At 39.3% G+C, this 13,020-nt stretch overlaps 1 protein-coding gene across 2 annotated transcripts in view; it reads right to left on the bottom strand.

Moving 5' to 3' along the window:
* The window catches only part of LOC137974463 (receptor-type tyrosine-protein phosphatase delta-like), a 112,354-nt gene that overhangs the window by 31,816 nt on the left and 67,518 nt on the right, over nucleotides 1-13,020 (bottom strand). For both annotated transcript variants that reach the window (XM_068821473.1, XM_068821474.1), the window contains 7 exons: nucleotides 12,546-12,842; nucleotides 12,170-12,466; nucleotides 8,728-9,018; nucleotides 6,636-6,926; nucleotides 4,429-4,719; nucleotides 2,337-2,627; nucleotides 130-420 (listed from right to left, as the gene is read on the bottom strand). In XM_068821473.1, the coding sequence (XP_068677574.1) occupies nucleotides 130-420; nucleotides 2,337-2,627; nucleotides 4,429-4,719; nucleotides 6,636-6,926; nucleotides 8,728-9,018; nucleotides 12,170-12,466; nucleotides 12,546-12,842 (2,049 nt within the window). The remainder of the gene's footprint in view (nucleotides 1-129; nucleotides 421-2,336; nucleotides 2,628-4,428; nucleotides 4,720-6,635; nucleotides 6,927-8,727; nucleotides 9,019-12,169; nucleotides 12,467-12,545; nucleotides 12,843-13,020) is intronic.

Raw genomic sequence — 13,020 nt, 5'->3', positions numbered from 1 at the left:
GCGACGTTCTCGCTTGCTTTAGGGGGTCTGTGTTGGTAGTAAGTCGTATGCGATTTGGGTTATGGAATTCTCAGAAAGAGATGACTTTTGCCCGGTTTCGTGCTCATGAGCCCTGGCTGATTTACTTACGGGCTTCATCTGTGATGACAATGACAGGTGTACTGATATTTCCACCACCCTTGACAGTAGATGCAAACACTGTGATGCTGTAGTTGGTGTATTCATTCAGATCTGTTAGAGTAGCTTCAGTGTCAGTCACATTCTTAGTTAGTTCACGACCATCAGATAACGCCTTGTAGGAAACTGTGTAGCCCAATATAACACCATTTTGATCGGCAACTGGCACTTGATCCCACTCAACAAAAATAGTGGTAGAACCTGTGCTGCGTCCAGTGACGTTAGCTGGAGGAGCATTTGGCCCTGTAGAAATGGAGATAGCAAGCACAAGAGATATGCAAACTTAGGATGTTCACATAACTGAGATTAACAAATACATGTACATTCCACTTGTTGAAAAAGATGAAAATGCTATAAACTCAGTGTTCCATGTACCGTTGCCTTTTTGCCATTAAGGAGTTTAAGAAACCACGACGGCTACGGCGACAAAAATGTCACTTCAAAAGATAACTTTGAGCTATTTTAAGTAATTCATGATTATTCCATCTTTTTTATATTATACAATATGGGCGAATTGTCCTATAACTGGATTGGTACGGACGGATTTGAAGTAAAGATTGAGAATGAAAGATTCACTGTAGTTTGTCCACGTTGTCGTCAAAACCTTAACTTTGGTCATGTCACGTAGTAGTTTCGACGAGTACCGGAGATAAATGTTAAAAAAATGCGTGCCGCACGTGCAGCACGATCATTTGGGTTCTTTTAACCAATAATATTACTGCTTTTTGGCATTGTCATTGTTTGGCTACAGCTTCGGCAACGCCACAAAACAATAATATCATTGGTTGAAAGAGAAGAAAAACAATCGTAATGCACGCGCGCCACGAATTATAACTCGTGCAGTACTCTGCATAACAACAACGTGAAATCACCAAATTTGAGCTTTTAACGACAACACAAGCGTACAAATGCGAACCTTTCAACTTATATTTTCACTCTGAAACCACTCGTGTAAATTTAGTTTTAGGATAACAAGAAAGAATCACGAAAGACATAGGATTGTGTAAAGTTATATTTTGAGGGTGACGTTTTCGTCGCCGTCCGAAAGTCCCTATTGCAAACGAAGACTACATTATAAAAAACGTTTATCAACAAGTGTTGGAATAAATTATGTGGTTTTGAGCCATAAGCGAAGTAAGCGAAGTTCGAGAGCTGACAAAAGAAGACAATTTGCATTGCTGTGCGGAGACAGTGCGACCCAGTGGTTAGGGCGCAGTCAACACTAACGGCCATCTGTCAAACTGACATTGGACATTTCCTTACAATTACACGAAGCAATATCCCATTTTAATATTGACAAGCTTACCGCTCTAAAAAGAATGAAAACAGGCAGAATTACAGCTTTACTTTAACAAGAAATAGCGTTTCTAAGCTATGCCGGGCTGATCTACAGTATTTAGGTCTAAAAACCCCGTTGAAGACGGTTAACTTTCAATTGTTTTGCTGGGTACTACTATTTCAATACTCTAAAAAATTCGATTTTCCAGGAGTTTGTCTCGTTAGTCTAGTGTATATCGGAAACTGCAAGGTGAAGCCAGCGATCCGGGTTCAACTCTTTGCCTCGCCTATTGTGAATCTTCTCAGCTTGTTTAAAATCTTTGTTTCGTTAAAGTAGATTTGAAGTCTAAAGTAGACTGTACGTCGTATAAGTTGAATAAAAAGAAAAATGTCAGTTTGAGGGATGGAAAGAAGTGATCGACCTTAGGGCGCTTTCCTTGAGATCCAGGGATCCACGGTTAAAGACACGTTCTGACCACTAGTTCAATTTGCTCGTGGTAGTCCCTGGTTCAACTTCTCAGCTGTACTTGTAAATAGCCAACTAGTTTGCTTCCGGCCAGTTGGGATTCTTAACGGTTTTCACTTATGGCGTTATTTTATTCAAACATGATAAAAGAAAACGGTCTATTTGAGATTATCTGGACAACGTTGCATACGACTATTAAAGCCGTCTATAACAATTTAATTTCATGACAATTGGCACACATTTTCCATGCGAAATGAGTTGCAGTCATGATAAATTATATTTTACGGCGACGTTCTCGCTTGCTTTAGGGGGTCTGTGTTGGTAGTAAGTCGTATGCGATTTGGGTTATGGAATTCTCAGAAAGAGATGACTTTTGCCCGGTTTCGTGCTCATGAGCCCTGGCTGATTTACTTACGGGCTTCATCTGTGATGACAATGACAGGTGTACTGATATTTCCACCACCCTTGACAGTAGATGCAAACACTGTGATGCTGTAGTTGGTGTATTCATTCAGATCTGTTAGAGTAGCTTCAGTGTCAGTCACATTCTTAGTTAGTTCACGACCATCAGATAACGCCTTGTACGAAACTGTGTAGCCCAATATAACACCATTTTGATCGGCATCTGGCACTTGATCCCACTCAACAAAAATAGTGGTAGAACCTGTGCTGCGTCCTGTGACATTAGCTGGAGGAGCATTTGGCCCTGTAGAAATGGAGATAGCAAGCACAAGATATATGCAAACTTACAATGTGCAAATAACTGAGATTAACAAATACATGTACATTCAACTAGTTGAAAAAGATGAAAATGCCATAAACTCAGTGTTCCATGTACCGTTGCCTTTTTGCCATTAAGGAGTTTAAGAAACCACGACGGCTACGGCGACAAAAATGTCACTTCAAAAGATAACTTTGAGCTATTTTAAGTAATTCATGATTATTCCATCTTTTTTATATTATACAATATGGGCGAATTGTCCTATAACTGGATTGGTACGGACGGATTTGAAGTAAAGATTGAGAATGAAAGATTCACTGTAGTTTGTCCACGTTGTCGTCAAAACCTTAAATTTGGTCATGTCACGTAGTAGTTTCGACGAGTACCGGAGATAAATGTTAAAAAAATGCGTGCCGCACGTGCAGCACGATCATTTGGGTTCTTTTAACCAATAATATTACTGCTTTTTGGCATTGTCATTGTTTGGCTACAGCTACGACAACGGCACAAAACAATAATATCATTGGTTGAAAGAGAAGAAAATAATCGACCTATATTTTCACTCTGAAACCACTGGTGTAAATTTAGTTCTAGGATAACAAGAAAGAATCACGAAAGACATAGGATTGTGTAAAGTTATATTTTGAGGGTGACGTTTTCGTCGCCGTCCGAAAGTCCCTATTGCAAACGAACACTACATTAAAAAAAACGTTTATCAACAAGTGTTGGAATAAATTATGTGGTTTTGAGCCATAAGCAAAGTAAGCGAAGTTAGAGAGCTGACAAAAGAAGACAATTTGCATTGCAATGCGGAGACAGTGCGACCCAGTGGTTAGGGCGCAGTCAACACTAACGGCCATCCGTCAAACTGACATTGGACATTTCCTTACAATTACACGAAGCAATATCCCATTTTAATATTGACAAGCCTACCGCTCTAAAAAGAATGAAAACAGGCAGAATTAAAGCTTTACTTTAACAAGAAATAGCGTTTCTAAGCTATGCCGGGCTGATCTACAGTATTTAGGTCTAAAAACCCCGTTGAAGACGGTTAACTTTCAATTGTTTTGCTGGGTACTACTATTTCAATACTCTAAAAAATTCGATTTTCCAGGAGTTTGTCTCGTTAGTCTAGTGTATATCGGAAACTGCAAGGTGAAGCCAGCGATCCGGGTTCAACTCTTTGCCTCGCCTATTGTGAATCTTCTCAGCTTGTTTAAAATCTTTGTTTCGTTGAAGTAGATTTGAAGTCTAAAGTAGACTGTACGTCGTATAAGTTGAATAAAAAGAAAAATGTCAGTTTGAGGGATGGAAAGAAGTGATCGACCTTAGGGCACTTTCCTTGAGATCCAGGGATCCACGGTTAAAGACACGTTCTAACCACTAGTTCAATTTGCTCGTGGTAGTCCCTGGTTCAACTTCTCAGCTGCACTTGTAAATAGCCAACTAGTTTGCTTCCGGCCAGTTGGGATTCTTAACGGTTTTCACTTATGGCGTTATTTTATTCAAACATGATAAAAGAAAACGGTCTATTTGAGATTATCTGGACAACGTTGCATACGACTATTAAAGCCGTCTATAACAATTTAATTTCATGACAATTGGCACACATTTTCCATGCGAAATGAGTTGCAGTCATGATAAATTATATTTTACGGCGACGTTCTCGCTTGCTTTAGGGGGTCTGTGTTGGTAGTAAGTCGTACGCGATTTGGGTTATGGAATTCTCAGAAAGAGATGACTTTTGCCCGGTTTCCTGCTCATGAGCCCTGGCTGATTTACTTACGGGCTTCATCTGTGATGACAATGACAGGTGTACTGATATTTCCACCACCCTTGACAGTAGATGCAAACACTGTGATGCTGTAGTTGGTGTATTCATTCAGATCTGTTAGAGTAGCTTCAGTGTCAGTCACATTCTTAGTTAGTTCACGACCATCAGATATCGCCTTGTAGGAAACTGTGTAGCCCAATATAACACCATTTTGATCGGCAACTGGCACTTGATCCCACTCAACAAAAATAGTGGTAGAACCTGTGCTGCGTCCAGTGACGTTAGCTGGAGGAGCATTTGGCCCTGTAGAAATGGAGATAGCAAGCACAAGAGATATGCAAACTTAGGATGTTCACATAACTGAGATTAACAAATACATGTACATTCCACTTGTTGAAAAAGATGAAAATGCTATAAACTCAGTGTTCCATGTACCGTTGCCTTTTTGCCATTAAGGAGTTTAAGAAACCACGACGGCTACGGCGACAAAAATGTCACTTCAAAAGATAACTTTGAGCTATTTTAAGTAATTCATGATTATTCCATCTTTTTTATATTATACAATATGGGCGAATTGTCTTATAACTGGATTGGTACGGACGGATTTGAAGTAAAGATTGAGAATGAAAGATTCACTGTAGTTTGTCCACGTTGTCGTCAAAACCTTAACTTTGGTCATGTCACGTAGTAGTTTCGACGAGTACCGGAGATAAATGTTAAAAAAATGCGTGCCGCACGTGCAGCACGATCATTTGGGTTCTTTTAACCAATAATATTACTGCTTTTTGGCATTGTCATTGTTTGGCTACAGCTTCGGCAACGCCACAAAACAAAAATATCATTGGTTGAAAGAGAAGAAAAACAATCGTGATGCACGCGCGCCACGAATTTTAACTCGTGCAGTACTCTGCATAACAACAACGTGAAATCACCAAATTTGAGCTTTTAACGACAACACAAGCGTACAAATGCGAACCTTTCAACTTATATTTTCACTCTGAAACCACTCGTGTAAATTTAGTTTTAGGATAACAAGAAAGAATCACGAAAGACATAGGATTGTGTAAAGTTATATTTTGAGGGTGACGTTTTCGTCGCCGTCCGAAAGTCCCTATTGCAAACGAAGACTACATTATAAAAAACGTTTATCAACAAGTGTTGGAATAAATTATGTGGTTTTGAGCCATAAGCGAAGTAAGCGAAGTTCGAGAGCTGACAAAAGAAGACAATTTGCATTGCTGTGCGGAGACAGTGCGACCCAGTGGTTAGGGCGCAGTCAACACTAACGGCCATCCGTCAAACTGACATTGGACATTTCCTTACAATTACACGAAGCAATATCCCATTTTAATATTGACAAGCATACCGCTCTAAAAAGAATGAAAACAGGCAGAATTACAGCTTTACTTTAACAAGAAATAGCGTTTCTAAGCTATGCCGGGCTGATCTACAGTATTTAGGTCTAAAAACCCCGTTGAAGACGGTTAACTTTCAATTGTTTTGCTGGGTACTACTATTTCAATACTCTAAAAAATTCGATTTTCCAGGAGTTTGTCTCGTTAGTCTAGTGTATATCGGAAACTGCAAGGTAAAGCCAGCGATCCGGGTTCAACTCTTTGCCTCGCCTATTGTGAATCTTCTCAGCTTGTTTAAAATCTTTGTTTCGTTGAAGTAGATTTGAAGTCTAAAGTAGACTGTACGTCGTATAAGTTGAATAAAAAGAAAAATGTCAGTTTGAGGGATGGAAAGAAGTGATCGACCTTAGGGCACTTTCCTTGAGATCCAGGGATCCACGGTTAAAGACACGTTCTGACCACTAGTTCAATTTGCTCGTGGTAGTCCCTGGTTCAACTTCTCAGCTGCACTTGTAAATAGCCAACTAGTTTGCTTCCGGCCAGTTGGGATTCTTAACGGTTTTCACTTATGGCGTTATTTTATTAAAACATGATAAAAGGAAACGGTCTATTTGAGATTATCTGGACAACGTTGCATACGACTATTAAAGCCGTCTATAACAATTTAATTTCATGACAATTGGCACACATTTTCCATGCGAAATGAGTTGCAGTCATGATAAATTATATTTTACGGCGACGTTCTCGCTTGCTTTAGGGGGTCTGTGTTGGTAGTAAGTCGTATGCGATTTGGGTTATGGAATTCTCAGAAAGAGATGACTTTTGCCCGGTTTCGTGCTCATGAGCCCTGGCTGATTTACTTACGGGCTTCATCTGTGATGACAATGACAGGTGTACTGATATTTCCACCACCCTTGAAAGTAGATGCAAACACTGTGATGCTGTAGTTGGTGTATTCATTCAGATCTGTTAGAGTAGCTTCAGTGTCAGTCACATTCTTAGTTAGTTCACGACCATCAGATAACGCCTTGTACGAAACTGTGTAGCCCAATATAACACCATTTTGATCGGCATCTGGCACTTGATCCCACTCAACAAAAATAGTGGTAGAACCTGTGCTGCGTCCTGTGACATTAGCTGGAGGAGCATTTGGCCCTGTAGAAATGGAGATAGTAAGCACAAGATATATGCAAACTTACAATGTGCACATAACTGAGATTAACAAATACATGTACATTCAACTAGTTGAAAAAGATGAAAATGCCATAAACTCAGTGTTCCATGTACCGTTGCCTTTTTGCCATTAAGGAGTTTAAGAAACCACGACAGCTACGGCGACGAAAATGTCACTTCAAAATATAAGATTGAGCTATTTTAAGTATTTGATGATTATTCCATCTTTTTTATATTATACAATATCGGCGAATAATCCTATAACTGGATTGGTACGGACGGATTTGAAGTAAAGATTGAGAATGAAGGATTCACTGTAGTTTGTCCACGTTGTCGTCAAAACCTTAAATTTGGTCATTTCACGTAGTAGTTTCGACGAGTACCGGAGATAAATGTTAAAAAAATGCGTGCCGCACGTGCAGCACGATCATTTGGGTTCTTTTAACCAATAATAATACTGCTTTTTGGCATTGTCATTGTTTGGCTACAGCTACGACAACGCCACCAAACAAAAATATCATTGGTTGAAAGAGAAGAAAATAATCGACCTATATTTTCACTCTGAAACCACTGGTGTAAATTTAGTTCTAGGATAACAAGAAAGAATCACGAAAGACATAGGATTGTGTAAAGTTATATTTTGAGGGTGACGTTTTCGTCGCCGTCCGAAAGTCCCTATTGCAAACGAACACTACATTAAAAAAAACGTTTATCAACAAGTGTTGGAATAAATTATGTGGTTTTGAGCCATAAGCAAAGTAAGCGAAGTTCGAGAGCTGACAAAAGAAGACAATTTGCATTGCAATGCGGAGACAGTGCGACCCAGTGGTTAGGGCGCAGTCAACACTAACGGCCATCCGTCAAACTGACATTGGACATTTCCTTACAATTACACGAAGCAATATCCCATTTAAATATTGACAAGCTTACCGCTCTAAAAAGAATGAAAACAGGCAGAATTAAAGCTTTACTTTAACAAGAAATAGCGTTTCTAAGCTATGCCGGGCTGATCTACAGTATTTAGGTCTAAAAACCCCGTTGAAGACGGTTAACTTTCAATTGTTTTGCTGGGTACTACTATTTCAATACTCTAAAAAATTCGATTTTCCAGGAGTTTGTCTCGTTAGTCTAGTGTATATCGGAAACTGCAAGGTGAAGCCAGCGATCCGGGTTCAACTCTTTGCCTCGCCTATTGTGAATCTTCTCAGCTTGTTTAAAATCGTTGTTTCGTTGAAGTAGATTTGAAGTCTAAAGTAGACTGTACGTCGTATAAGTTGAATAAAAAGAAAAATGTCAGTTTGAGGGATGGAAAGAAGTGATCGACCTTAGGGCGCTTTCCTTGAGATCCAGGGATCCACGGTTAAAGACACGTTCTGACCACTAGTTCAATTTGCTCGTGGTAGTCCCTGGTTCAACTTCTCAGCTGCACTTGTAAATAGCCAACTAGTTTGCTTCCGGCCAGTTGGGATTCTTAACGGTTTTCACTTATGGCGTTATTTTATTCAAACATGATAAAAGAAAACGGTCTATTTGAGATTATCTGGACAACGTTGCATACGACTATTAAAGCCATCTATAACAATTTAATTTCATGACAATTGGCACACATTTTCCATGCGAAATGAGTTGCAGTCATGATAAATTATATTTTACGGCGACGTTCTCGCTTGCTTTAGGGGGTCTGTGTTGGTAGTAAGTCGTATGCGATTTGGGTTATGGAATTCTCAGAAAGAGATGACTTTTGCCCGGTTTCGTGCTCATGAGCCCTGGCTGATTTACTTACGGGCTTCATCTGTGATGACAATGACAGGTGTACTGATATTTCCACCACCCTTGACAGTAGATGCAAACACTGTGATGCTGTAGTTGGTGTATTCATTCAGATCTGTTAGAGTAGCTTCAGTGTCAGTCACATTCTTAGTTAGTTCACGACCATCAGATAACGCCTTGTACGAAACTGTGTAGCCCAATATAACACCATTTTGATCGGCATCTGGCACTTGATCCCACTCAACAAAAATAGTGGTAGAACCTGTGCTGCGTCCAGTGACGTTAGCTGGAGGAGCATTTGGCCCTGTAGAAATGGAGATAGCAAGCACAAGAGATATGCAAACTTAGGATGTTCACATAACTGAGATTAACAAATACATGTACATTCCACTTGTTGAAAAAGATGAAAATGCTATAAACTCAGTGTTCCATGTACCGTTGCCTTTTTGCCATTAAGGAGTTTAAGAAACCACGACGGCTACGGCGACAAAAATGTCACTTCAAAAGATAACTTTGAGCTATTTTAAGTAATTCATGATTATTCCATCTTTTTATAGTATACAATATGGGCGAATTGTCCTATAACTGGATTGGTACGGACGGATTTGAAGTAAAGATTGAGAATGAAGGATTCACTGTAGTTTGTCCACGTTGTCGTCAAAACCTTAAATTTGGTCATTTCACGTAGTACTTTCGACGAGTACCGGAGATAAATGTTAAAAAAATGCGTGCCGCACGTGCAGCACGATCATTTGGGTTCTTTTAACCAATAATATTACTGCTTTTTGGCATTGTCATTGTTTGGCTACAGCTTCGGCAACGCCACAAAACAATAATATCATTGGTTGAAAGAGAAGAAAAACAATCGTGATGCACGCGCGCCACGAATTTCAACTCGTGCAGTACTCGGAAATTACCAAATTTGAGCTTTTAACGACAACGCAAGGGTACAAATGCGAACCTTTCAACCTATATTTTTACTCTGAAACCAGTGGTGTAAATTTAGTTTTAGGATAACAAGAAAGAATCACGAAAGACATAGGATTGTGTAAAGTTATATTTTGAGGGTGACGTTTTCGTCGCCGTCCGAAAGTCCCTATTGCAAACGAACACTACATTAAAAAAAAACGTTTATCAACAAGTGTTGGAATAATGTGGTTTTGAGCCATAAGCAAAGTAAGCGAAGTTAGAGAGCTGACAAAAGAAGACAATTTGCATTGCAGTGCGGAGACAGTGCGGCTCAGTGGTTAGGGCGCTTGCCTTGAGATCCAGGGATCCACGGTTAAAGACACGTTCTGACCACTAGTTCAATTTGCTCGTGGTAGTCCCTGGTTCAACTTCTCAGCTGCACTTGTAAATAGCCAACTAGTTTGCTTCCGGCCAGTTGGGATTCTTAACGGTTTTCACTTATGGCGTTATTTTATTAAAACATGATAAAAGGAAACGGTCTATTTGAGATTATCTGGACAACGTTGCATACGACTATTAAAGCCGTCTATAACAATTTAATTTCATGACAATTGGCACACATTTTCCATGCGAAATGAGTTGCAGTCATGATAAATTATATTTTACGGCGACGTTCTCGCTTGCTTTAGGGGGTCTGTGTTGGTAGTAAGTCGTATGCGATTTGGGTTATGGAATTCTCAGAAAGAGATGACTTTTGCCCGGTTTCGTGCTCATGAGCCCTGGCTGATTTACTTACGGGCATCATCTGTGATGACAATGACAGGTGTACTGATATTTCCACCACCCTTGACAGTAGATGCAAACACTGTGATGCTGTAGTTGGAATTTCGTGTTTATGTACTCAAAATTTCGAGGTTGTGAATACAAAGTTGTGAGTTTGAAAATTTGGAGCAGGAAAACTGATCACGAAATGCCGCGTCCCTTATGGGCCACCGTACTTATGCCTCTGATTCCGTAGTGGTCAAGTTTGTAAAGTAAGACCGAATGAAAAACGGCTACTCGATTCCTTTCTTTATTAGGACTAAACGTTTACTCATACACTTTTTATATTTTAGTATCACCCAACTAGTGAACTAATGCAAATCCTGCATTTTGATTGGCTACGCTACTAGATGACTATTAGTAATAGTCCTCGAGTATCGAAAAGCGTAACCTTTTCTTTCGTTTTATCCCGGCCAAATAAATATTTCTTCAACTTGCATTCGCTAACTTTGTTATTGCCTTTTCTGTTCAACTAGTTGGCCCTCAAGAGCCACGGGTCAATAGCCCATTCGGCTTCGCCTCATGGGCTATTGACCCTTAGCCCGCAAGGGCTACGGGTCTAATTGTTAAATAAGAACTAATGCATGATGTCAAAACTGCTTCAGCGCCAATGAAAATATGTAGTTTATTTATAAAAACATCTGACGTCCATTCTCACAGCACCCGCTTCTCTACTTCTAGTACTTTTTACATAAATGCACTTGAAGTGCAAAGAATCGGTGCCACACTATAGAATGACATACCACGTAATCTTAGTGACCTACTAAAAGGTCTTTCAAAGCAAGGATTAAAAAATTCATTGCCTCATGAGTATGCTGAACAAAGAAAATGCCTTTCTTGATATATACGAAATCATTCGTATTAAAACCCGCGAAATCTTGTAAGCAACTACAACCCATATCGTCCGTTATGGAAAAAATCTAGTCTTAACATTCTTCACTTGCTCTTAATTTTAGTAGTTTTAAAATAATATTCTCTATCATTCTAGTATCATTATATCTTCCAATTTATAATACATTTAGACTATCTACTTGCTCACTGGCCCGCCTAGATTAACCCTTGCAATCCGAGGGCCAGATAAGATGCAACTCTTACTTAATACGTGTAGGAAAAAATAAAGACTGTTGTTAAAATGATCAACCGTATGAAACCCTTTTCTTAAATGGAGAAAAATTCTGCAAGAGAATAATTTCTTTATATCCATATTATCTCGTATAGTGTAATCACAATATCTAGAATGGCATGTCGAGTTAAAGTATTTCTCTTGCAATCCATATTGATCCTTGATTAAAGCGGCTTTGCCGAGGTAAGTAATCACAGTAATGATTATCAGAAGGAGGAGTCACAGACGCAAGCTTTGAACCAACAGTTCAAAAATAGTCATTGAGGAAGTTTGGCAATTGCCAAGGATCACGGGTTTTAGTTCAAGTATTGTTTTAGGATTACGGCTTCTACGAAGAATTAGGCGATTAGTTCAACCTAAAGTTTCTGTCATACTGTTAATATTTACACTACAGTAAGCATGACACCAGAGTTTCTTATTCAAACGTGAAAGATTAATATATTTTTTTTAAATCAAGTCAAGCTGTAACATCACCAAAGAGGAAAACGATATGGGGCACCATAAGAACACCCTTTTCTCAACTTCAAACGTTTTCAAATAGAAGATACCGAATTACAACATCAACCACTGACATAAGCTAACAGTGCAATCATAAACTTACTGTCCTCATCTGTGATCACAATGATAGGTGCACTTTTATTTCCACCTCCTTTGATAGTAGATGCAAACACTGTTATGCTGTAGTTGGTGTATTCATTCAGACCTTTCAGAGTAGCAGTAGTTGTTGGAGCAGTCACAATATGAGTTTGTTGAGACCCATTAGGCAATGCCATGAAGGTAATCGTGTAACTCAATATAACACCATTTTGATCAGTAGCTGGAACTTCGTTCCATTGAACAAAAATACTCGTTGAGCTTACATTGCGTCCAGTGACGTTGGCTGGAGGAGCATTTGGCCCTGTTGATAAAAATAATAGATACTGAATTACAACATCAATCACTGACATTATAAGCTAACAGTGCAATCATAAACTTACTGTCCTCATCTGTGATCACAATGATAGGTGCACTTTTATTTCCACCTCCTTTGATAGTAGATGCAAACACTGTTATGCTGTAGTTGGTGTATTCATTCAGACCTTTCAGAGTAGCAGTAGTTGTTGGAGCAGTCACAATATGAGTTTGTTGAGACCCATTAGGCAATGCCATGAAGGTAATCGTGTAACTCAATATAACACCATTTTGATCAGTAGCTGGAACTTCGTTCCATTGAACAAAAATACTCGTTGAGCTTACATTGTGTCCAGTGACGTTGGCTGGGGGAGCATTTGGTCCTGTAGATAAAAAAATTGAGAACACTCAAGCATCGATCACAGTTTTAAAAGAGCTGGATAATACTACATTTTTAAAATAGAGACTTTCCGAGTCTGAATCTGCAAACAAACTCGACCTGCTAAAGATTTACCTGAAGGGTACAGCCGATATATCCTCGTGCGGTTGAAACTTAAGTTC

This window comes from Montipora foliosa, chromosome 10 (assembly GCF_036669935.1).
Source record: "Montipora foliosa isolate CH-2021 chromosome 10, ASM3666993v2, whole genome shotgun sequence".
Taxonomy (NCBI): Eukaryota; Metazoa; Cnidaria; class Anthozoa; order Scleractinia; family Acroporidae; genus Montipora; species Montipora foliosa.
The sequence above is the reverse complement of the archived record's forward strand: the minus strand, read 5'-3'. Positions and strand labels throughout refer to the sequence as shown.